The sequence below is a fragment of the Sinocyclocheilus rhinocerous genome, unplaced genomic scaffold (assembly GCF_001515625.1).
Source record: "Sinocyclocheilus rhinocerous isolate Xijiao unplaced genomic scaffold, SAMN03320098_v1.1 scaffold265, whole genome shotgun sequence".
NCBI lineage: Eukaryota > Metazoa > Chordata > Actinopteri > Cypriniformes > Cyprinidae > Sinocyclocheilus > Sinocyclocheilus rhinocerous.
The window spans coordinates 278,297-306,182 of NW_015645861.1; the positions used below are offsets into that span (position 1 = coordinate 278,297).

At 34.8% G+C, this 27,886-nt stretch overlaps 1 protein-coding gene across 1 annotated transcript in view; it reads left to right on the forward strand.

Moving 5' to 3' along the window:
• The first annotated feature begins 9,039 nt into the window (after positions 1–9,039).
• LOC107706932 (A-kinase anchor protein 13-like) overlaps positions 9,040–27,886 on the forward strand; it is an 81,924-nt gene continuing 63,077 nt past the window's right edge. The window contains exons 1-6 of the mRNA XM_016510786.1: positions 9,040–9,174; positions 17,522–17,565; positions 20,004–20,148; positions 23,705–23,992; positions 25,299–25,482; positions 26,353–26,557. Coding sequence (XP_016366272.1) covers positions 17,533–17,565; positions 20,004–20,148; positions 23,705–23,992; positions 25,299–25,482; positions 26,353–26,557 — 855 coding nt within the window. The 5' untranslated portion in view covers positions 9,040–9,174; positions 17,522–17,532. The remainder of the gene's footprint in view (positions 9,175–17,521; positions 17,566–20,003; positions 20,149–23,704; positions 23,993–25,298; positions 25,483–26,352; positions 26,558–27,886) is intronic.

Sequence of the window (27,886 nt, forward strand, 5' to 3'; positions counted from 1 at the left end):
TCATTATCTGACATTGCTGTTTGTTAAAATCTTAAAAATAAAATAAGAATGTTTTTTTAAATAATTGGTGAACTGGAAAACTTTTAAATTATAAATTAGTTACATTATATTTTCTTATATTCTGCATACATGTATATATATCCCGCATACCTCTCAAACTTAATTCATAATTTTAATATGCAACATTTCAATCAGCAGACCTTCCTCAGGCAGAGTACATACAAAAGAGAGAGATATATATATATATAATTAAAAAACCTTGCTACATGTACTGCATTAAGCTAACTGAGACTTGTTATTGCACTTGCATATCATTGCTCTTTTGTTAGTTTTGATTGCTTCCATTGTCCTCATTTGTAAGTCGCTTTGGATAAAAGCGTCTGCTAAATGTCTAAATGTAAATGTAAATATATCTAGTATACAAAAGATATATATATATATATAGTTTATTTTGATTGCTTATTTGACGTACCTGCTACAGATTCAGCTGTGCGGGGTACTGTATTTTTAGATTTGACAAGTTCTTAGATTTTTTAGAAAAAAATAAAATAATTATATAATCGTATATCAGGCTGCAATTTGCTTTAAAGCTAAATGTAAAAAAAAAAAAAACATACTTAACATCTTTCAATAGCTATTTTCGTTTTAGAGCTGTCATTTTATAATTGTAATCTCATTGGAGGACAGACGGGACCAAAAATGTCAATGGCTAAAAGTCAATAAACAATCTGTTGTACACAATGAAAGGCAACATGTCATGAGGCTTTTCCATCAGCTTTATAGATCTGCAAAATACAAGCATGCAACACTTTCAAAGTATGATTCTAACCTCTGCTTATGGTTTCCATTTTATTGTTGTGATCCACACGGATGTAGTCAAATACTGTGATCTGTCATTCGTACGACTTCAAACATTTAAAGTTGAATGTGAAGCATTCACATCACCAAATACAGGCATGATTTAAAAAAAATGGTTCGAAAAGCAGTTTTATAAATATAAAATTAAAATGAAATTAAATGAACTTACCAGAATTATTATTCCTTTAAGTGTTATGGTGTTTGATATGAATTTTAAAAATCCAAAGGAAAATCCTGGCAGGGTTTCAGAAGGCAAGCCCTACATGTCACCTTAACAGGAGGCTGTTGGGCAGACCAGAGGATTATGGGTCGACCGGCTCATCCAGATGGACTCTCCCTACACTTGATGCTGCCTGACCAAATGGTAGAGTCCTGTTTAAAGAACACATGAAACCACAATAGACCAAAGCGGATGCTATTGCATGTTTTGGGGGAGCGGAATACTGTTACAATCATGTACGGTAATGATTTTACCTCACATGCTTATGATGCCATTAATGCTAAATAATCACTGAGAAGTTATTAAGTGAGAAAAGAGGACCCTTTAAACACATTTAACTAGATAAAATGCAGATTGTAGCCTTTAAATTGCCACATTTATTCATTTTAGTTTTCATAGCCTGAAATGTTTTTGCTTGAATACTTTTGCTTGCACCAAAGTGCAATATCTTTCAAGACTTTTTTATTAACATATAATGTTCCTTCATGACATGCAGAAGGATGCTGACATCACTTCCTTCTCAGGCTGACATCAGCGACACAGGCTTAACTAGCTGAAGTAAAATGCCCATTTCCGGTTATGCTCAGAGCTAGTTTTTTTACGGCCTGCTCCGGGACAGTATTATAGAGGGTAGATAAAGCTGCCTAATCCCCCAGTCAGTAATTCTGCTGCAAAGAGGATTAGCTCCACCCCAACAGAACCATTGGCTATTTTTAGATCACATATTCCCTGTGTTTTATCTGCTTGCTCCACCTCTTTACTTTTCCCTCCCAAAAATTAATCTAAACTTCCTAAGTGGGCAATTGATCTACTGTAAGACCAGCTTCACCTCCACAAATCCATGGTTTAACACAGTTGTTCTCAAACCTTGTCAAATGGCAGACCACATAATACACCACATGTCTTGTCGTGACTAATTAATCCATAATTTTGCTAAAACTGCTGTTTGTTTTTATGTCATTGGCTATAATGAAACTGCAATTTTTAGTGTATGAACCTGCAGGAGCCAATTTAATTTAATTTAATTTAATTTAATTTAATTTAATTTTTTTTCATTTAATTTTTTAATTACATGTATTAAAAGTTCCATTATTAATCCCTATTATAATTGAATTTGAATCAATTTAATTTATTTAAATTTTTGAATCACAGGTATTAAAAGTTCCATTATTAATCCATATTATAATTTAATTTAAATTAATTTAATTTATTGTAATTTTCCCTATTAATTTAATTTAATTTTTGAATCACAGGTATTCAAATTTCCACTATTAATCCATAATTTAATTTAATTTAATTTAATTTAATTTAATTTTTAATGTATTTTTCTTTGATGTCTTTATGTACTTCTTGTATCGATTCTTGATCCTTGTGGTTTTTTCCCCCCTCGTTGTTATTTTTGTTGTGAGCGTAATTATTATTATTTATGTTGATTATTCTTATTATTTACGGTTGATGGGCCTTGTTGGATTGTTCCCTGTCTTAAAAGTTCCACTATTAAACCATATTATAATTTTATTTAAATTAATTTATTTAAATTTTTGAATATCAGGTATTAAAAGTTCCATTATTAATCCATATTATAATTTAATTTATTATAATTATAATTAATTTAATTTTTGAATCACAGGTATTCAAATTTCCACTATTAATCCATAATTTAATTTAATTTAATTTAATTTAATTTTGAATAACAGGTATTAAAAGTTCCACTAAAATCTGAAACTCTTTGTTTCTCCATCTCAAAACATTTTTTTTAAGTATTTGCAATAATAATTTAAAAAGTTAATCCACTATTAATCCATATTATAATTTAATTAAAATTAATTTAATTAATTTAAAATGTTCCCTATTACTTTAATTTAATTTAATATTTTATTTATTTTATTTTATTTAATCTAGGAAAGCTTCAGGCCCAGACGGTGTTTCACCTGCCTGTCTTAAAGTCTGTGCTGACCAACTGGCCCCCGTCTTCACACAGATCTTCAACAGATCACTGGAGCTGTGTCAAGTTCCCTGCTGCTTCAAACACACTGACACAGCTCTGTGCCCACCTCCATCTGTCAGTGGATCACCAGCTTTCTGACAGATAGGCAGCAGCTAGTGAGGCTAGGCACACTCACATCCAGGACTATCACCATCAGCACTGGCGCCCCTCAGGGTTGTGTTCTCTCCCCACTGCTCTTCTCCCTGTACACGAATGACTGCACTTCAAAGGACCCCTCTGTCAAGCTCCTGAAGTTTACGGACGACACTACAGTCATTGGCCTTATCAAGGACGGAGACGAGTCTGCTTACAGACAGGGGGTTAAAGAGCTGGCTGTCTGGTGCAGTCACAACAACCTGGAGTTCAACACGCTCAAAACTGTGGAGATGATCGTTGACTTCAGGAGGAACCTCCCTGCACTCCCCCCACTCAGCATCATGAACAGCACTGTAATGACAGTGGAGACATTCAGATTCCTGGGAACCACCATCTCTCAGGACCTGAAGTGGGACACTCACATAGACTCCATTGTAAAAATGACCCAGCAGAGGTTGTACTTCCTTCGCCAGCTGAGAAAGTTCAACCTGCCACAGGAGCCGCTGAAACAGTTCTACCCAGCCATCCCTGTGTTCATCCATAATTGTCTGGTTTGGTTCAGCTACCAAATCAGACATCAAGAGACTACAACGGACAGTCAGGACTGCTGAGAGGATTATTGGTGCCCCTCTGCCCAGCCTCCAAGATCTTTACATCTCCAGAGTGAGGAAAAGGGCTAAGAAAATCACCTTGGACCCCACTCTCTCTTCGAACTGTTGCCTTCTGGCCGGCGCTACAGAGCACTGACCACCAGAACAGCCAGGCACAAGAACAGTTTTTTCCCACAGGCTATATTCAGCCTGAACAATTAAACTTTCATAATTATACATCGTCCATCACAACTGACATATTTATACACAAAATCCAAATTTGTACACTTGTAATCTGCACACTTTGTAAATAACATATCTGCACACTTATAACATATCTGTACATTTATCTAAACAATTACATTTTTTTCCTATACTTCTATTTCTGTATATAGTACATTTAATTTCAGTTTTCTTATGTTACTGTTATATTCCATCCCTACTGTGTTATTCCTATGTACTGTATGTCTGCACTATGTCTGTACTTTGTTCTGCACTGGAAGCTCCTGTAGTAAAGTCAAATTCCTTTTGTGTGTAAACATACTTGGTAATAAAGCTCTTCTGATTCTGAATAATTAACTGGGATCAGCAGCCTGTAAATGTAATGTAAGTAAGGGAAAGTATCTTCCATTGAAGGACTGTTTGTGTTGGTGTCATACTCGGTCAGTCTTCCTCTGTCGAGCTTGTTTTCCAGGTCTGCGAGTGTAATCCCACTGTATTACGGGAACGGAGGCGTGAAGGAAAGACTGTAAAACGTCACAACCAAACGGGCCCAATCAAAACCGTCGAAGCTGATTGGAGCGTGACCGCAGTTCCCGTCACCTGACTGACAGACATGCGAGCCTCAAGTGATGAACCCAAGGCTACTTGATTTCTTTAGATAATGCTTGCTTAATGATAAATAATTGCAGTTATGTAAAGGTTTTAAAACCTTACATTGAGAATACACTGACTGACATTTTTATTTTGTAGGCCTATCTGTTCTTCAGAGAAATTAAGCTTTTTAAAATTGACTTCATCCTCAAATCTGCTCCACAGTGAAAGAGGTGTCTAGTGTTTCTTTGTGGAAAGACAGGAGCAACTAAGGAATGGAACATTAGCTTATTTTTTATTAAATATTTGGCATTTTACAACCTATCGTTTTTAATACTTATATTACAATGAAAAAATATATTAAATATAAATAAAAAATTAAAAATATTAAACAGCCCGACAGTTTTCAACACTGATAATAATAAGAAACATTTCTTGAGCAGCAAATCAGCATATTAGAATGATTTCTGAAGGATTTCTGAAGCCTGGGGAGTAATGATGCTGAAAATTCATTCAGCCTTTATTAAAATAAATGAAATTTAAAAAATATATTCAAATAATAAAAAAAAAGAGTTATTTTAAACTGTAATAATATTTCACAATATTACTATTTTTATGTTTTTGAGCAAAGATGCCTTGGTTAGCATTAGAGACGTCCTTCAAAAACTCTAAAGATTTGACCAACCCCAAACATTTGAACGGTAGTGTATTTGGAATAAATTCATTAATAAAAATAATGTACACACCTTTAAACATGATGTCAGAAACATCAAAGCATTATTTTCAAAAGAGAGGAATATCACAAAATATTGATATTGAACAGAAATAAATGACAACAACAACAAATTCCAATAAGACATGTTTTACTTTAACATTTATTTTTGCTTTACACACAAAACAGACTCAAAAATAAGAAATATTAAAATAAGTTCAATATCCTCCTTACACTATCGTTAATGATATCAGTACTAGTGAGTGAATGGGGAAAAAAATTGCACTTTTTCCTAAAAATTATATTCTACAGCTTACATTAAATTTGTTTAGCTGAAACCTTTGAATCATTTATTACCATAAAGGTCTTTTAAAATCTTCAACAGTAGCAATACTTAAATGCATAATAAAGAGGAAAACACAACAACAACATCACTAACAACCATAAAACTTCTCAACTGCATGAATCAACTTTGACAAAGCTGGCCGAGTCTGACAGCCCACCCTGCCACCGCTACTTTCCTCCTCCAGCAAGTCCTTCAATGTACAAAACAGCTTTTGTGACGGGACAAAGCCGGCAATGTACTTCATTGTGTCAAGCTTGTTTCCCATCTCTCTTGCTTGGTGGCAGACTGGGAGCGACGGACTGCAGACGGGATATTGAAATTCACTTCACGTTTCCCTCTACTCTGGCTATTGCAAATGCGCTGAAGGGCAGTTCAGTGTGACACAGAGAGAAGAGTTTCCTTATTTATCTAACACCAGAACTCTGCTGGGGGGAGAGAAGGGTCGCCAGGGCTTTCTGAACACACTGGAGACAGTTCATTGAGGATCATGGAGCTCATTATTCAGAGACCCCTGAACTTCCATTCACAATGCACACAAGCAATGCCTCACTATAGAAATTGAATAATAGTATGTTTTGGAAATGTTATTTGTTTTTAAAGGATTAATAGTGTCAGACGTAAGCACTTTTCGACCGTTTCACACTAAACTTTTCATCTAGACTCTCATTGTTTTAGTGCAAGATATCTTGGATATGTTTTGATAAACCTTTTAAGGATCCTGGATATAATAATCGCCTTTTGGGGACACTGTTGATAGCTGTATATTTGAATGTGTGAAAATTAATTTATACTGTGTAACAATTTTTTTTAAATGTAATATTATTAACTAAGTAAAAAAATGTTTTCAAAAATAAATATAACATACAGTATTTAGCTTTTACATTGTCATTTTACTAAACTTGTTAAAAAAACTATTAAAAGTTCAAAAAGTACATGGGATTAATTCATATTTTTCACAGAAAAAAAAGTCAAGATTTTTTTTATAAGAAAAGTAGAAAAACATAGAAGAATATTTTTAAAAGAACAAATAATAAGAAAATTAATTAATGTATTGATTTCTGAGCAGAAAGGAGAATGAAATAATTACATTTAGTGAATGTAAACAAAAAAATAATTACGATAAATGTATTTTAATAATATCTTAAGGGCACACTTTAACTTTGGCAGCCTTAAAATGAATGAATTAATTAATATTTTTCACAGACTCCCTACAAGCCCCTTATGGGGTCCCAAGTTTGAACACCACTATGCTGGGCCACTTTATTCACATTAACAGAATGAATATATAGGCTATTTAGAAGCATATTCTTTCAAACATTATTTGTTTTGTCAAAATGATCATCTGTTTCCCACTTACGGCTTAAATTGTCCTCAACTTGGCAAGAGAATTGCTCTTACGTCTAGATATCATCATGAGTTTTTGATGTGCAGTCTATTTATTTATCGCCAGGGGGCGGCACAACAAACTATAAAACACCTGCTGATGACAAATCCTAGTGAAAACATTCAGCTGTTAACATCCTCAAACAAAAAAGTATATTGTGAGTGCATAAGGCAAAATAATCAATAACATGATCCTAATTTAGAATCCAAACTCCTGAAACGTCTCTAGTAGAGACGCACATCAAACTGATGTTTCCTTTTATTCACGAACGAATTCAGGTGGGCGTGGCTTAGACGGCAAGGAGCTTGTCTGTGATTAGTCAAGGTACGATTGGTAGGCCTATAAATACTTATTTTTTACATTTGATTTATTTACTGGGTATTTTCAGTTCACTGCATAGCAACGTTTCCTAGTCTCATAACTCAGGTGTAAATTATTATCCAAACCTACGCACCGATGCCTCCTGATAATTTTCTCATCGCTGATCGAGATGGACCAATCACAGTCGATTGTGATTACAGAATAAAGTGTTTTGTGTGATAATTTTATAGAGATTACTGGAGCGGATTTCTATTTGACTATCAGGTGCTATTCCTTATAAGTAATAAATATAAATGATTATGCTTTTCAGTGTATAAACGTCTGTAGTAATGGAAAAAAACGACGTAAGATTTCAATGCGTCTCGATGGTGGATTCGGATTTCTGGGCCACCGCTTGGAAGAAGCAAACAAACTGATAGGAAAGTGTTTTTTGGTCATCAGCGTTTGCCTCCCACTGGTTAAAGATCACGGTTAATGTTTCCTCAGAGAGTATCATGAAACGTGGATTTCATCTGACCTGTTTCCAGTTTATTTGCTTCCTGATGAGTCCTAAAGGCAAAATACGGCGGTAGACGTGTTTAGTTAAGAGGTAAGTGGTTTATTTCATGCATACTTGGAGAAATATAAAGTCGTGTGAATGTTTGACAGCTTTTGTTTAGTTTAACTTTCTGGATTCACCCGACATGTATTATTATGGACGTGCTTTTAACAGGGCAAACAACAAAACATGTTTTATATTTCCACGTGTACTGGCTTATCAGTTTTTAATAAGGAAATTAAATTGGACTCAAGTCAAGTCAGCAGGTGCACAAAGCCTAGTATTTAATCACAGCGAGTTTTCATACAAAAAAATATATTCAGAAAATTGCAGCATGCTGATTTTCGAATACTTTTTTTTCTTTGTGTTTTATTCTTACTTCTATCTTTAGGACCTACAATTGTGAGATTTTAAAATCCACAATAAAAGCCTAAAATTATCTCACACAAAGTTTTTAATGCTGTTTAAAAGCACAGTAATATCTAAGCTGTAAATGTCAAGTTATTTAGTTTATTTATTAAATGACTATAGCCACTGTATTCATAATTTAAGTTTTGTAAAAAGTGTAATCAGGTTTTTCTTTTGTGTTTCATTTTTATTTTCATCTTTTATCTGAAAAAGAAGGCGGTTTAACCCAGCTATATCTGAAACTTAGGCTTACCTCTAGATGGAAGTTTATTTAGTTATTTAATTAATTGGCTCATGAGAAAATTAATTGCTTTAATTTAACGTCAAACCACTAATGCAAAAACTTTTCCTTGAAACTTAGTTTCTCAATCTCTGGTGGACTGACCAATCGATTTTTATTATTGATTAATTATGTTTGTTGTTTTTAGTGTTTCTTGCCAGGGTTTCCTCCTTCAGTTATTAAAATGTGATGTCGGTAAGGCAATACAGGTAAATGTTGACCCATAAATAGGGTTACCGTTCCCTGAGGGAGTAAAACAGCAGGACCATACAGCAATAACAGCAGGTTTTGAGAGCATCAGGTAGGAGAACATTAACCAGACAGGCATCAGGCGGCACAGCGAGCAGCAGTGGCCTCGGTTACTCAAGTGCTCTTGGAAACAGACACCTGAGCCACGGCCTCCTCGTCCTCCCCCACCCATGACATCACACGGCTCTTATCTGCTGCCAAACACAAAGCCGCATTTAGCTTGCAGTAATCAGCGCTGTGACCTAACCTGCCATGCACTGGAGATGCATGAAGATTCAGGTGTGCTTTTTGGTTCGTTTGATTCACGTAATATGCTGAAGTAATGGATCTTTGAGCTCTGCTGGACTCAGCTTGGAGTTCTCAAGATCTGAGGTAAGATGTCATCCGAGGAGTTTGTTCAAATGTGAGGAGAAATGCATATGTATTAAAAACCTGTGGCGTGAGTTCTGAGCCAATTAAAGAGCAAATTTAGCAGTTTGATTGGCAGCAGACAGTGAATTTAGAATTTCTTTTAAAGGTGCCTTTCAGTAGTTTAAATGTGTTTCGAGTTTAAAGTTACGTCATACAGTCATATGTCACATGCAGTGCAAAGCTGTACCTACAGGAGGGAGCATGAGTGAACCACAAGCTGGAACTGGTGCATTATACATTACCGTTCAAATGTTTGGGGTCGGTAAGATTTTTCAATGTTTTTGAAAGAGATTATTAAAAATAAAGTATCTTTATTGGCTGCTATGGTTCCGTGAAGAATCTTTAATATATTTGTGGAAACTTTCCTTTGCACAAAAGGTTCTTTATAGTGGAAAAGGGGTCTTTAGATTATTAAAATGTTATTTAACATTGTTCTTTTAGGAACTGTTTGCTGAAAGGTTCTTTTGGATGCTGAAAATACTGTTCTTCATGTCTGTGATCATGAGTTTGTCTGTTAGGTTAAAAACAAATAAAAATTTGCTCAAAGATTGAGGGCAGCCTCTTAAAGGTATATGAGTTATCTTATAAGGCTGGCTAATAGCATTGTTTCTGACTCGAATCATGTGCTGAATAATGACTTTATACTTTTATCTAATCGGCGCCCAAGTCCCAAGATTGAATCAAATGAGACTAAAATACACTTTTGTGCATCAAGCTGTCCTAGAATTGAATAAGGCATCAAAATGTCAGGAATCATGTTTTTCTTTCTCTCAATCTTTTATTTTGTTATGTGAGATGGTAAAATCTGGTGATCTGTGTGGTAGAAATTGTGAAAGAACATGCTGTGATGCAAGACAAATTTCAAACTTTGTCTGACAATAAAGTTTATACATACATCGTTTTTTTAATGGCATCTCTGCAAAAACTCCCTTTTGGAACCTTTATTTTTAAAGGTGAAGGCTGCATTTATTTGATCAAAAATACAGAAAAATTTGATATTATTATTACAATTTAAAATAGCTGTTTTCTATATGGATATATTTTAAAATGTAATTTATTCCTGTGATGCAAAGCTGAATTGTCAGCATCGTTACTCCAATCTTAAGTGTCCAAACCGATTTTATTGCATTTCGTACATATTTTACAAAGTGGCTAATTCGTACAAATTTGTACAACCTGACTTCATACAATTTTTGCTAAATTGTAGGTGTATTACGATTTGCACAATTCGTGTGAATTGGTACGATTGACCTACACCTAACCCCGCCCCTAAACCTACCCTTCACTGGGGTCTTGACAAATAGTATAAAATCGTACGAGTGCGGTCATACGAATTCATATGAATCAGCCACCTCGTAAAATATGTACGGATTGGTTGTGAGATACTCAGTGGTGTATGAAGTACCTGAAAGCCATACTCAAGTAAAAGTACAGATATCTTACCAGAAAATGACTTTGGTAGAAGTTGAAGTCACCGTTTAGAATATTACTTGAGTAGAAGTCTTAAAGTATGTGATATTTATTGTACTTAAGTACGAAAAGTATTTTTTTTTATCTTAAACGTACTTAAGTATTGAAATTAAAAGTACAAGTAAATGCAAAATGGAAAAGAAGCAAATAAATATATATAAAAAATATTCATACACCGCTTGAGTAGCAAGATTGTGTTTAGTTTTAACTCTTTCTTCCATTTTGCACATTTTGCACTTCATCCGGTACTTAGTGTCTTTCATTCCAACATAAGAAAACATTTGTGGAATCTGCATCTGAAATAGCATTTACATGTATTTACACAGTTTAATGTATATCAGAGGGGACATGGATGCATTTAAACTGCCGTTACAGATGCATAAATAGGCCTAATGTTTTGTTTTTAACATAAAACGTTGAATACTGATATTTGAAATAATTAAAAACATGAAAAAAATAGTCGAAATGTAAAATTAAAACCGCCAGTAGGTGACAGCAAGTGACTGTTAACGAGTGAGTCATTGAGATTCAACCGATTCATTCAAACGACTGATTCATTCAGAAACAAAGCATTTGACCGTGTTAATGATTGAATCACTGAATCATTTTCAACCGATTCGTTCAAAAAGTTGATTCATTCAATAAGTAAACACCGTCCATTGCTCAGAGACGCAAAACAGTGCGGTGATCTTTGGAACTAAATTCGTTGGCAAAATTGAGCAAAAACAAGCAATATTATGTCTAAAATGTAAGTCACTTATTGCTTTACTGAACTTGTATAAAATGATTATTAAATGTGTTCATGCTGATATCTGCAGAAAAACGGTACTCTTTGTGTGATATAGATTAAGTTAACTATATTAAATATAAAAAGCATACAGAAGCGTTTTTACCGTCTACAATTTAGAATGCCTGGAATTTTTAGTTTTAATAGATTAATAAATCAACGTGCGTGCACTCTCTGTGTGTGATTTGGTGATATCGCCTACTTGATCATGTCAGATCGCACATCATTACAAGAACACTTACCATATTATCACAGACGATGCTGTGTATCGCACGCACCAGACTCGACTAAGTCGACTTGAGTGGAAAATGAATCCTCCTCGGTTGTGCGCGCAATTGTCTTAGTAGTCTAACCAGACCACTGATTCTTCAAACCTGCTTTCCTGCAGTCCGTGTTCTTCTGACTTCTGACTATTTTGTAGTAGGTAACGAATATGCTTCGGGGAAATGTATCGGAGTAAAAGTATACATTTTAATTAGGAAATGTAGTGGAGTAAAAGTAAAAGTTGGCTGAAATATAAAAACTCAAGTAAAGTACAGATACTCCCAAAATTAATTAGGAAAGTAAAAGTAGTAAAAGTAAAAGTTGGCAGAAATATAAAAACTCAAGTAAAGTGCAGATACTCCCAAAAAATACTTAAGTACTGTAACAAAGTATTATTACTTCGTTACATTACACCACTGGAGACACTGTAGCGTTGCAAAGTCACATGATCCTTTGTAAATCATTTTAATATACTAATAATTCTAATAAACTCTAATAATTTTTTAGGATCCTTTGATAAATAGAAAGTGGAAAGAACATAATTTTTTGCTATATAAATATAAATGTCTTCACTGTCACAATTTAATGTGTCCTTGCTGAATAAAAGTATACATTTCTATTAAAAAAAATCTTGCTGACCCAAAGCGTTTGAATAGTAGTATTTGAGGAAGAAAAGTGCTGCTTGTCTTGGCAGGTAGAGATCTTGATTAAACAGATGGTTTTCAATGGGTATGTTGATAAATATGCTGCGGTTTTCCAGCTGTAACGTTTATCTCATGGTCTTGGATAGAACAGTGGCCCTCATGCTTTGAAGTGTCAATCATTGTTGCTAAGGAAATTCAAACAAACCAAGTAGTTAAACATCAAGCTCCACCTCCACACCTTTCAGCGGTGACCCTCCCCCAAAACACACACACACACACACACACACACACACACACAGACAGAGTCACTCAAGCATTACTAATGTGGCTCTCTGGAGAACTACATACAAACAGTTACGAATTCTCCACAGCTTTTGAACTGCAGTAGATCAGGAACCACTTCAAAACGTGCATTGATCAGAAGGTGTGGTCTTTTCAGGTCAGAGTAATAAAACAAGCTTTATGTCTCAAATGACATTTAATAACACTCAGTTTCCAAACCCAGAAGGACAATTTATAATATTGCATTCTTAATGACTCAGGTTTATTGTTGACATTATATTGCGCTTATGATATTCATGAAATCTTGATACTCATGTCAATGGGCTACAATTTCTGTTTGTTATTTCTTCTTAGCACTTTCCAGTTTAGCTATATGTATTTAAACCAAACGTGTTTATACAGGCTGATCTTGCCAAGTCTTTTCTCACATGTAAAAACGAAGTGGGCTCAGTATTGTCATGATCCGGTGTCAGTGAGGGACACCAGTATCAGATGTCACTATTGAGTGTTGCTGTTCCATGTGCTTGAAAACCGTCACACCACAACAAAAACAGAGGTATTTACTTGATGCTGTGCAGTTTTCAATATAGTACGATCAAGTTTTTGCTCACACAATTGGCAAGTGACCGCATTGAACTTGATCATATGGTGTATGTTTCCGTGTTTCCTTAGCAATTCTGAATAATGCCTGAAACCCACAAAAATACTGCCCTACCCATATTCTAAACCTGTTTATTTGGCTATTCATACTAGGAGTGGGTGGTATGGCCAACTTAGAAGAATTTGTTTCTTCATTTAAACAGATTTGGTGATATTTAGCATTATATCACTTGCTCACCAGTGGATCCTCTACAGTGAATGGGTGCCGTCAAAATGAGAGTTCAAACAGCTGATAAAAACATCACAATAATCCACAAGACGTCTTGTGGAGCCAAAAGCTGCATGCTTGTAAGAAACAATTACATCATTAAGATGTTTTTAACTTTAAACCATTGCATCCATCCACAAGTCTATCTATAAAATTGCTTTCTCCAGTGAAAAAGTAGTCTTTTCAAAATCAGGAGAGAAATATGCACCATCTACAAGCAAATCAACATTCCAAAACAGTTTGAAACAAATACAGCTGTGGATGAGAGGACAACAAGGGGTGGACTTTTTTCCACTTGAAGAAATGTTATGGATGCTTAAAACACCTTTATAAAGGATTTGTTTCTAACAAACACACAGCTTTTCACTTCACAAGATGTCAGTAGATGGACTGGAGTCGTGTGGATTGTGATGTTTTTATCAGCCGTTTGGACTCTCATTCTGACGGCACCCATTCACTGCAGAGGATCCACTGGTGAGCAAGTGATGCAATGCTAAATTTCTCAAAATTTGCTCTGATGAAAAACAAACTCATTTACATCTTGGATAGCCTGAGAGAGAGTATATTTTCAGCAAATTTTCATTTTATGGATGATTTTTTCCTTTAATAACACAGCACCCTCAACAATAAATAGTTTAATTACCCACTTACCTAAATTTTAATTACATTTTTAACTTTATTTTAAGTTTTGCCTTTGTTTTTCGACTAAATGAAAACTTTAAATTTGGTTTGGTTAAAAAATAATTTAAATGCGTCATTATTAATACAACATACTTCATTGTTTGATTAGTCCCCCCCCCCACTTTATTAAACCTGCAATGTGTATAACATGCTATAGTAGCACATAGTGTTATAGCAGAATCTCTTTATTGCTCTGTTTCATTATATGAATTTTGCATTGTTTTTCCTGTTGTCAGATCAAACTCGAGGCTCATTTTTGGGTTGCCGCCCACTCACTGAGAACAACTGTCATATTGTTTCATATCATATCTCATATCATATATCATATCATATCATATATCTTATATCAGAAACCACTAGAGTTTATAATCATTCATATTCAACTATCTTACTATCTAGAATTTGATTTAGACTCCTATACATGTATATTGTGGTCTTTTGTATGAAATTACTCATAGTGTGTGCATAATTACTCTGCTTTGTTTAAAAAAGACAGGCGTATTTGATATGGAAATACATTTTAATATAGAGTTTGTTATCACTTGGGGGCAAAAAAGATTGAAAACCAAAACAATAGCAGCTGCTACTTCAGCAACATTTTAGACTTCCGTTTATTAAATCTTCACACCTGAGGCACTAAAGCAGCGCTGATTATTTCTACTCTACCAAGGCTAGCACATGTTATTGCCTGTTTAAAACATTGACTGTGCTGTATTTTGCCGCACAAAAGTCCATAGGAAATTGCACTATGCTGATCACTGAGGTTTACCTAAACCCAAAGCCCTCATAATCCTCTTAGGCCTCCATTCAGAGACTTGACACATAATAATTATCTCCTAATTCAGATAAGCTGCCCTGATTATTAGGTCAGATCGAATTATTATAATTTGTCATTTTGCAGATGCATGTAATTCGAAAAGGCCTTAAAGACATTAATTGCAGGGTCCTCATGGATCATCATGCCTTGCTTGAGGGTCAAACAAGCTGGTAGGTTTTTCAGTAATTCTCTAGTGCTCAAACTTGAGATTTAACTCCTATCCTTTTGCAATAAATTTTGAAATAATGTAATTACAATTTTAATTATTTTCTATTTTCATTTATTTTAAAATGTAATTTATTCCTGTGATGCAAAGCTGAATTTATCACCATTACTCCAGTCTTCAGTGTCTCATGATCATTTAGAAATCATTCTAATATGCTGATTTGCTACTAAAGAAACATTTCTCATTATTATCAATGTTGAAAATAATTAATAATTAATTAATGCCAGCTTTGCCTCAGTCAGTGTATATAATGCCCATGCTGTAGGATAAAACTCAAGTTTGTCTCCAGGTCTGCTTATTTCCTTCCGTCCTTATGAAGTCAGTATTGTTCATTATGAATATGCAGGTGTCAGAGAAAGAGGTTTCCTTAACCATTTCAGCTGGGAGGAAATCTATATTTGATCTTTGCTCTTGTCACATCAGCAGTGTTTCAGTGCCTGTGTGTGATGATACAACTTCCCCTTTTAAATTGTTGCTGCATGTCATTGCTCTTTGTGCAATAGAACATTATGAAAGGAATTAAGGCACACCTCAAGGTGGGAAGCCATGTTTCTCCTTTGATGTAGATGAACTCATGCATCGCCAAGTATTTATAGTATAAGATTATGTATATATCATCTTACAGCAGGTGAATTGAATTGAAATGTTAGACAACTTAAAGGCAGTTTCACTGGTCATTACTGCATTCAGGTTCAGCCAGGTGTTTCGCTCTCATTCTGTATGGATAAGAATGGTGTATTTGATCATGCACAGCACACTCATACACACTAGATATAGGATAAAATATATTTTAAGATGAAGTATCCATGTTTGTCCCACAGTTTTTTTATTTCTTTTCTTTTTTTTTTTTCTTTTTTTTTTTTTTTCTGGATTTAGAATGTACTCTAGTATGCAAGTTATGGATAAATCTTAAATTGTGTGTGAAAAATACTCACCCAGATTTTGCATGCAAATGTGTGCATATTCATTTGCATTCAATTCAAGTTTATTTCTATAGTGTTTTTAACAATGCATATTGTTTCAAAGCAGCTATAGAAAATGCTTGTTTTAATGTTCCAGTTAATATGATTATAATATTTTAGTAAATATGAATGGTTAATGAGACCCATTGTCTTGTTTTTAAGTAAAATGTCTACTTATCTATTTGGACTTAAAGCAAGATGCATTTAGTTTAGAAGCAAAACTAATGTGTTCTTAAATGAAATTTCTTATGCATTGGCAATTTTTTTCCCTTGTTTTTAGGATAAACTTTACAAAAATTTGTTAGATTTATGCTTACAAAAAAATAAATAAATGCGCAAATTTGGTAAAGGTGTATTTTCTGAAAACAACTTATCTTACACAGTTACGCCTCTCAAGTAAAGTGCTGATATGTTTTCTCTTCGAAAACAAGAGAAGTATGTTGAAAACAAAGTAATTTGCATTGCAAAATCAGATATTAAAGGTAAAATGTGAAGATTGTGTGAAGAGGGAAGGTAGATCAAACTGAGTGCAGGGGAATAGGATTAGGATGGGTATTATTAGCTGTCTCTTTATCCTTTCACCTTTCACCTTCAATATAGCAGCACTGTTTTAACCAATGAAAGAATGAATGGCCGATGGATTGCATGTAAGACTGTTTGATAATTAAAGAAATTGAAGCTGCTTAAAAATGTCCAAAAACTAAAAGATATTCTGCATGGAGAAAATTAAGCCTACACTCTAAAAAATGCTGGGTTAAATACAACCCAGTGCTGGGTAAAATACCAAGATTTCTTTTCATTTATTGTAACATTATTTTCATGTAAATTAAGCACACTTCCATACCAACTTATGATTAACGTAATGCATCAGGATGTTTTTGTAATTCAAAATTTTCCTAATATAATGTCCTGTCTCTTTCTTTTGATTTTTGGAGTAAAATATGACAATTTTGTCATGTTTCGTGAGATTCACCCATGAACTTATTCTTCCCTTAAACATTTAAATGCATCACTTTTCTGCTATTAACAGGCCTGTGAGTTAGCAGTGTATTTTAGCGTGTCTTGCACTCACTGAGACTGAAGGTGTGAGTCACACGCATGAATATCTTTTAGGCCGTTTATCAAACAGCAGTTATATTGTCAGTAGAGGTGCTAATTTGAATTGGTTCCACAGTTGCTGAGGCTATTTTCATGCTCAAACTTATCGAGTTATAAACCTTTTATAATTGGGCTGAAAGCAGCATCAGTATTCTGGTTGATCTGATTTGCATTGACATAATTTTTATTTATTTTTTTTATCTTTTCAGTGTCCAGAGTCATGAAACTTAGTCCTTGTCAAGCCCCATTATATGTAAGTATCCTCTATGCTTATTTTGCATTCCTCTTTATTTGCTCAGTCAAATCTTTTATGGATGGAGATGCATTTTTTTTTTAACTAGACAGAATCATGTGTGTTTAAAGGGTTAGTTCACCCAAAAATTCTGTCATTAATTACTCACCCTCATGTTGTTCCAAACCCGTAAGACCTACGTTCATCTTCGGAACACACATTAAGATATTTTTTATGAAATCTGAGAGCTCTCTGACCCCCCCATAGACCACAAGGATGTCCTATGGTACGACTGACAGATAAAATGTAAGAAATCAAGATGCTCAAACAAATAGAGCAAACAGATCAATTAACAGATGTCTCGCTTATAGTTGTCTCTGCACATAAAGCTGAAATAGAAGAAAGTATTCTAACACGTACATTTTCTGCAATAATATAAGCAGAACCCAGTTAAAAACAATTTGGCTTCGTCGCCAGTCTGCTCAAAGTCTGCAGTCCTTTCAGTCGATCTTGAAACATCAATACAATTCTCATTCAGGATAACGGTGAGCCCCGATTGAATGCTTCCTAGGGAATACGGCTAATCTAGATCCTGAAGGGGAATATGACTGTCAGCGCCTTACAAGAACAGAAAGTGAGTCGAGCAGCGGGAAGGATGTATGACCGGTATTGGGTTACTATCACAAGAAGCCCATCTGACGTACGGCGTACAGTCAACAAAGAGAAGGGATTTTCCCTCCACTGCTATGAAATCCGACGAGGGTTCAAAGACACTTATCTTTGTGTTAATGTCTGTAATTAACTGCTGAAACGATATTAGATTATCCAAAGGACTGAGATGAATGGATACAATGGTGATAGTGATAGAGGACGGTTTTGAGCACAGATGTATGTGTGACACCCCTTATTGTGTCTTTATTCCCACAGACGTCTTTCCTCTCCTGAAATAATTTCAGGAGTCAGTATGCAGCTCAGATTTCTTACATTTTATCTGATTGTCAATCGTACCATATACAGCCTCCATCGAAACTCAAATATCCTTTCTGTTGCTGTAACGCAAAGGACTTTGCCATTAACCAAAGGTTTTTAATGGTTCTTTCTAGCACTTTAAGTTCAGCAAAGAACATTCTACTTATCAATTCTACTTTTTCGGTTTCTTGAGCTGATTATGTCATGGTTCTTTGGAGATTTATGTTCTTAGAAGTTTAAAAAGCTCTTAGGATCGGCACATTCGTTTCTGCATTCTTTAACCATGAAAAACTGTTACAGTGGTGCTTTTTACAGTATTTCTTCAAAGTCACCATTAAATCCCAATAGCACTTGATGTTTTTGAAAGAAGTCTCTTATGCTCACCAGGGCTGTATTTATGTGATCAAAAATACAGTAAAAACAGTAATATTATGAAATATTATTACAATTTAAAATAACTGTTTTCCATTTAAATATATCTTAAGATGGAATTTATTAATGTGATGCAAAGCTGAATTTTCAGCATCATAACTCCAGTCTTAGAAACCGTTCTAATATGATGGTTTTCTGCGCAAGAAACATTTATTATATTATTATCAGGGTTGAAAATCGCTGAGCTACTGCTTAATGTTTTTGTGGAAACTGTGATCCATTTTCAGCATTTGTTGACAAATACAATTTTTAAAAGAACAGCATTTATTTGAAATGGAAACCTTTTGTTACTTTATAAATACCTTTTTCTTTGGTGAATTTAATGAATAGAAGTTTTAGAAATAGAAAAAATTTTAATTAATAAATATATATTTTTTTCTCATAATTTCATTTGATATTTTCCAGCGCAATTGTCCTATTTAAATAGGAAATACATTTTGATTCTAATTAGAACCTTTATTTGTAAGAATGCATGTCTTACAATTTATATTTATAAGTCACAGTAAAAATTCATAATGGCTTTTGCAGTGGTGGTTCCATTGGCCACTGAGCAAAACTGTGAACATGTTGTTTTTAATATTATTTATATAGATGTTAATTTGTGAAAGTGTGACAGGAGGAGGGGAGCTTCTCATGTAGAACATCGGGTGTGTGCTGTAAAATTCTCACTGCTATCTGTGACAATCTGTGCAGACCAACACGAGTGTGTTATCCTGTTGTAACCACAACTTCAGTTATTTCTCATTGTGTTTGACTCCCGAGTTCTTGGGTTAAAAATATATGAAAGGTTCCATTTAAAAGCAAGGAAAGTATACTTTTTGCAAACCTTTCACATTCATCAAGTGCCTCTGTCTAATAAATCATGTAGAAATTATTCATTAGTTTTTTTCAAACTGTGGATTAATGGTCAAGTTTGCTGAAAATGCAGAATATGAACATGTCATTCAATGAAAAGGTCTTGGAACAGGTGGAAGCTTGGATCAGTTTGGCATTTTGTTTGTGCTTTTGCCCAATAATATATTCAATTCTTATTCAGAAACGCAATTCTCTCTTCTCAGGGCGAGTGTGTGCTAACAGTTCAGCTCTGTGATGAAGGAGAACAAGGGGAGGTGCAGTTCTTCCTGTTGTTCACTGGCTCTGCTCAGAGACATCTTACCAGCACACTAAAGGTCAACCATGCCACCCTTCAGGCTGTGTGTCCAGGTGAGCGCATTACTGGGCCCTTAGATCTGTGACGCTTCCCAACCATGACCTCTCAACCTTTTTTCTGTTAAAAAAGGACATTTTTGGTACACGCATCTCCTAAAACAGAGTTTATCGAATTGGGGTTCATGAGGGAACTGCAGGGGTAAAAAAAAAGATATCATATTTAATTATTTCTCTGCATGTCAAACGACATTGAAATGCAAATGTGTTGTTGAATTATTGAACTTGAAATCTCAGGACATGCTTTTAAGTCAAAAGCTGGTGGGTCAATATTGTAAAAACACTTTACAAAAAAATCAAGCTATAAATTACTTCGTTTTCTCTGCATGGACAGGGACAAGATAAAGTATTTTAGCATTGAAAAATGGCACACACCACATTTCAGATGGATTAAGAAATTAAATTTCACATTAACTTATTGCCAAATATTGAAGTTGAGGAATGTGGTTGTTCACTGTGAGTTCTAGTGATGAATGTTTAACTGTCCATGTTCTTCTGACTGTGTATTTAGGGACTTTTTCACTTTTTTTTTGTTTACTCAGTTGGGGGAAGGTGAATTGGGTGAACATGCTGCCCTCTGTCCTCTTTTTAAGAAATTACTTTTGACAGAGAAAAATGAGCACTCTGTACAGTTTACTCACTTAGCTCATGTACATATACATAATCTGTGTTTTAAGCTATAGGTTCCTATTAGGGCTGCACGATAAATCGCATGCGATATTTAACGCGCATCTTGTCAGTAAAGCCGGTTCTTTAATCTTCAATCTTTCACATGGAGCAGCATTAACTACACAGAGCCGTTGTTCACCGACAAGCTGCGCAAAATATGATCGTGGTTTTGCGCAGCTTGTCAGTGAACAACGGCTCTGTGTAGTTAATGCTGCTCCATGTGAAAGATTGAAGATTAAAGAACCGGCTTTACTGACAAGATGCGCGTTAAATATCGCATGCGATTTATCGTGCAGCCCTAGTTCCTATCAAAGATCATGTTATATGAATTAACCCTCATGCAAGTCCTCACTGCGGACAGTGTTTGTCTTTTGCCAAACAGAGATGGCAGCACTTGTTTCTGTCAACAAAACCTGTTTGCTTGATGATCCTATTAAGGACTCAGGTGGATTGAGTCCGAATGAACCGGTGTAGCTCAGTCCCATAGCGAGAGTTCAATTGAGAAATTGATCTGCTATTTCTGTGGCATATTTTTAGGCATATCTATATGCATAAGTCTTTTCTTATCTTATTGTTTGAGTGATATGAGTGTTTATTTAGGGCTGTTTGGTCACTGAAGCGAACCCGCTCTCTATGGAGATGTTCAGTCAGCATGAATGAATGATGTGGAACGCAGTAATGCGTAAGACTTGTGTTTCAGTCATTATGTTCAGTGTCAGGTGTAATGCCTCAGCAGTCAGTGAAGGGGATGATCCGCTGATGGAGGGAGATTATAGGGAGAGAGAGACCGTGTTTGGCACTTGTGAAACTAGTTTTTGTGTTTATATATGGCTTTTGCATTGAAGTCAGCGTGAAAATTGACCTTTTACTTAATTATACCAGGAGTAGTTCACCTAAAAATGAAAATTTTCTGCAATTTTACTCACTCTCAGCTAGGGCTGCACGATTAATCGAATGCGATTGTCATGCGCATTTTGTTAAAAAAGCCGGTTCTGTAATCAGCAGGAAATCATCATCTCGTGCTTTCAGATGGAGCAGCATTTACTACACATAGCCGTAGTTCACTGACAAGTTACGCAAAAATCTCAGTCCATCCAAGATGTAGATGAGTTTGTTTCTTCATCAGAAATGTAGCATTACATCACTTGCTCACCAATGGATCCTCTGCAGTGAATGGGTGCCGTCAGAATAAGAGTCAAAACTGCTGATAAAAACATCACAATAATCCCCACACGACTCCATTAATTAACATCTTGTGAATTGAAAAGCTACACGGCAGTAATAACAGTCCATAATCCATAACGCTTGCTCCAACATATTTGGTTAGGACCATTTTTGACTCATTTTGCTTGTTTTGCAGCAATATTATGGAAAGAGGACTCGTATTATATCCAGAAGCAATGGTTAAAAATAATGGGTGATGGATTTGTTTCTTACAAACGTGCAGCTTTTCACTTCACAAGATGTTAATTGATGGACTGGAGTCGTGTTGGGATTATTGTGATGTTTTATCAGCTGTTTGGACTCTCATTCTGACGGCACCTTTTCACTGCAGAGGATGCATTGGTGAGCAAGTGATGGAATGATACATTTCTCCAAATCTGTTCCAATGAAGAAACAAATTCATCAACATCTTGGATGTCAGTGACATCTCAGTCTGACGGCACCTTTTCACTGCAGAGGATCCATTGGTGAGCAAGTGATGGAATGATACATTTCTCCAAATCTGTTCCAATGAAGAAACAAATTCATCAACATCTTGGATGTCAGTGACATTATTACAAAAAATAAAATAAAATTCTTGTCATCAAAAAATTACAGGGACAAATTACAATAACCAGTAACATTGCAGTATTTAATCACTTTTTGGATGAAATTGGGTCTACATTATTTCTTAAAGGGGTCATATGATGCTGCTAAAAAGAACATTATTTTGTGTATTTGGTGTAACTCCATAATGTCACATATTTCAAAAACTGCTATCCCGTTCTTGCATTTCTCTGCTGTAAAGTGTGTTAATGGGACATTGCCAAAATATTTCTTCTGGAAATAGAAGTTGCATCATATTTTTCCTGTTTACTGTTTTGTCATGTAGCTGATAAGTAAAAAAGTCATGTGCACTAAAAAAAATGTAGTAATTTTGCATAGAGTTATTTACATTTTAAGCATTAAGTAAATGTATGTCAGTTGGAATGAATGTTAATTGAGGAACTGTTTTAGAGAGTGGGATACAAACAACGGAAGTCCAGACCACTAGGAGGACATTTGGGATTCTTATAAATGCTTTTACATGTAAATATGGGTTGGTCCATTTTTTTCCCCAGTAGGGTGTCAATGTGTAACTTTGTGTGGTGAGACCTGACTGTCACTTTTATATGTACAGTTATAGCTTGGAGATGAGGTACAATTGCAATAAGGACTTGTTGTTTTTGTATCTGCCAGGAATGAGATATTGCAACTCTAGCTGACTAAATACTTTTATTTAAACAATAAATTGTGTAAAAAAAAAAAAAGTTGACAGTAAATAAATGATGATGCCAGACATGAATTCTATGCCTATACTGACAGTAGTACTACAATAACCTTATAATTTTATTTTACTACAATAGCCTAATTTTATTTTAAAATTATTTAATTAGCCATTTTTTATTTAGGTTGTTTTATTTGTAATTTAATTTTATATTTTATTTTAAATAAATTATTAATTGGTGTATTGTTTATTTTTAATTGAATATTTTTTTTATTTTATTTTATTGCAAAGCACAGCTCAGCTAAATGGCTTAAATATCTGACAACGGCAAAAATGTCATCACTGTTTGCAAACACTGAAATTGGTCTATTGAATGTGTTTGACTGCTGTCATGATCTTTTCCTCTCTGTGCAGCTCATAACTGCTGTGAGTCGGTGCTGGTCACCCTGTGCTCAGCGGGACCGGACGGTAACATTCATACTCTGGCTACCGAGCACCTACACTTCGTGCAGGACCTGGCCTTCGACATGGCTCGGTTCCTGGTGAGCGCGGTGGGGCCGACGAATCTGCTGGAGGAGGCTCTGCTACTGGACGAACATCAGATCCCTCTGCAGGAGTGCGAAAAGCTGGACCAGAGTCTGTCCCTGGCCCTCAAACATATAATGCTACCCCCTGGCTGGAGCCTGCTGGGGAATAGCACACGTGAGTGCAGCTCGGTGGAGGCTAGCGCTTAGATCTGGGCTGGAAATCAAAAGGTTGTGGGTTCGAATAGGGTTGTAGGTTCAAGTAATCGTCTGTTGCATCATTCTGTAGTTGTTCTTTAATGTGGTCCATTTGATTTCAGAAGTTAAGTACATCTACTTTATTAAGTTGTCTGTTTGACACAATGGTGAGATGTTTCATATCTCTTTGCATTGTTCAATAGGACTTTATATACTATCAAACTGGAGGATTTTCTAAACTGTAGTTATGCTGTGGTTGATCCTTTAGGGGGCGTTATAGCATTAGTGTAGGTCATCAGGATCATGCTTGATTTATTTATTTCTAACATTCTTTACAAAATTAATTAAAAAAAAACAATTTACAGCCACATTTAATTTAATATCTTATGTATTGTAATGTAAAAATATGAGCTGCTAGATTTTGGAGCGCTAATAATATTTTTGTGTAACTATCTCCAGTTATTCTTGGCCTGTGACTGTTTTTTCTAATTTTTTTTTCATTCTTTTTTTGGGTATCATTAGTTTAGAAGAGAATGTACTGGATGATATTCCAGAGCTCGTATCTGCAGCCAAATAAACGTCCCTAAATGACATTGCAGATCAGCTTCCAAGTAATCAGAGCAGTTCTTTTGAGTTCATAATGGTCACGTGACGGTTGACAGGTCAGTTACAGTGTGACGTTAATTACAGGTGGCAAATCTTTTTAAATATTTAATTAATTGACATTATTTTTGGGCTGGTTCTTCTTTGCTGAATCATAATACTTTGCCCTTGTCTAACAGACTTGTGTGGTGAATTATTATGTTTGAAAATTGTGCTTGTGCTCTTTTTCTTTAAAACGAATATAACCTGGTGTGATATTTTGTTATGCAATGCAATGTCCCAATACAAGGACATATTGAAAAAAAAATTCATACACATATTCTGTACCCGTAAAAAAGTGTTGGGTCAGTAAGTTTATTTTTTTGTTTTTTAATTAATACTTTTGTTCAGCAATGATGCAATAAATTGATCAATAATGACAGTAAAGTCATTTATAATGTTACAAAAGATTTCTATTTCAAATAAACAATGTTGTTTTGAACTTTCTGTTGATCATCCTGAAATCTTGAAAAAAAGATGAACAGTTTCCACAAAAATATTAAGCAACACAGATGTCTAAAATATATAAAAATACAAAAGTACTTGTAAATTTCTGGATTATCAGTCAGTCCGGACAGGCAATGATTTAGGCCTAGTTTACATCGCTCCATTTGCCTCTTTGAACACTCATTTCTCTCTTTCAGGACTGGAGCCTCAAGAGACCCTCCTTCACTTCGCAGCCCGCCGCGGGCTCCTCAAAGTGGCCAGGTTTCTCCTCAAGCAGCCAGGGGCCCGAGAGACCCTCAGCCTGTGTAATAAACAGGGCTCCACACCGGTGGTCATCGCCCAGAGTCGAGGACATACGGCTCTGCTGGAGCTCTTCAGCCGGTGAGTGATGCACTTTCATACACACTCTTATTCACATCAACACAGGTCTCGTGAAGCATCTTGGAGATGCTGCCACAGCTCTCCTGGATTTATTTAGTCTGTATCAGTTTGTTCTGTTTCTTCATGTCATTCCAGACAGACTGGATGATGATCAGATCAGATCTCTGTGTGGAGCACTGGCTTTTGTGCAAACAAAAATCTCACTGGATTATTACAATTAATGGCAAAATGAATGTTTGGAAATGTAAACTGATATTTCGTACTGACACACTACAGCAAAAGATAGAAATAACTGACTTTAAACCATTTTTAGCTGGTCAAAATACTAGCGTTCTAATCATTTTGGCCACCATTGTATTGTTCGAGACATCTAAAATCATCTTAAAATCTAATTGAGAAACATTATTAGTGCTTTTTGTCCACACAAGAAACATCTGAGAATCAGGAAGTCTCCATTAGCTCTCTATTTAATCTCATTGCTCAGACATTAAAGCGATCTAATTGTGTATTATTCTTTCTTCTGCTGCATGTTGCTTCAGACAGCAGTGACAGTTGCTTTCCTGTGACAAAAATCACTCCACCCAGTATTAGTCAATGCTCTAGGCCCAGATTTGAACCATTACCTCTTATTATTAACACTCCCGAGTTGGCAAAAGAGTAGAAAATATACATTGAGCTGCATGATAATTCCATTTGTACATTTGGATCATTCTCCACTGCCTCTTGAACATAAAACAAAGCAGTACATCCATAAGAACTTTAATTACAGTACATTGAGTGTCTTGATGACAGCAGGGTGTTATTTTGTTTAAAGCTGGAATGGAACAGTTTGAGCATATCCTGTTCATCGGATGGCTTGTTTTGGTTTAGGGAGGGTTTGGATACAGACATTGGCGTTGAGACGCTCAGACAGCTCTCCTCCTCGGGCAGTCGTGTGGTGCAGCACCACCCCTCTCTGAACACCTACACCCTCTCTGTGGGCACCGAGCCAGGCGGCACACCACCCAACCCACAGGCCGACATCCTGGAACTGTACAGACTGATCCTTAGCCATTGTCAAGAGAAGTTGAGTCAGGTGTGTTTGTCTAAATGTGGAGAAAACGTCCCTTTCTACCTGTTTAACTCTGTCTCTTGCTCATTGTCAGTTTGTTTTTGCTTTTTATTTTTTATTTTTTATTTTTTTGAGTGTGATGAACTTCTCCAGAGTTGAGTTATTCAGCATGACGAGGACAGCATGTGTAAACATGAAGAATAATGATAATAATAATAATATATTGACAAAGACACACTGTAAGGGAAACATTAGTTTTAACCATGTGTATTTCATTTCCTTTAAAGTGATCAAATAGACAAAAATAAATAAATAAAAAGATATATATTTGTCTCAGTTCAATAAATGCAACATTTAGGTAGAATTCAGTGGTTTTATTGGTTTTAATGGTTTTATTATTATATATGTAACCTATGAAAAAATAATGGTGATGACGTGACCATTTTCAGCGTGCAAATAGGCTGCAATTCTGATGAGAAATAATGTTTTTATTTTCCAGTTTATTCAGCAGTCAGTTTTTAGTGTCACATGATCCTTTAGAAATCATTCTAATATCCTATCCTATAATTCGGTTACACTTTACAATAAGGTTCCATTAGTTAATGTTAGTTAATGTATTGACTAACATGAACAAACAATGAACAATACATTTATTACAGTATTTATTAATCTTTGTTAATGTTAGTTAATGGAAATACAGTCGTTCATTGTTAGTTCATGTTAATTCACAGTGCATTAACTAATGTTAGTTAGCACAACTTTTGATTTTAATAATGCATTAGTAAATGTTGAAATTAACATTAGCTAAGATTAATAAATTATGTAGAAGTGTTGTTACAAAAAGAACCTTATTGTAAAGTGTTACCAACATTTCTTATTCTTAAGAAACAATTCTTATCATCATGCTTTAAAATATTAAATAGCATAATATTTTCTGCTTCATATTTTAGGGGAAACCATAATGCATTTTGGTCATTATTCTTTGATGAATACAGAAATTCATACTCTTGTAACATTATAAGCGTCTTTACTGTAACTTTTGATCAATTTGATGTGGCCTTGCTGAATAAAAGTATTAATTTCTTTAAAATATTGTACTTACTACTTACTTTTGAATGGTAGTGTATGTAATATCATATTATAATAATATGAATATTTTATATATTTATCATACTAAAATATTTATTAATATTTAACATACTAAAATATTTAGTTTTATTTATACACACACGTTTTATTTATACACACACACACATACATATACTACATGTGTATATATATATGTGGATCTAGATATATATATAATATATATATTATATATATATTAATATTATTTTATATCATATAATATAA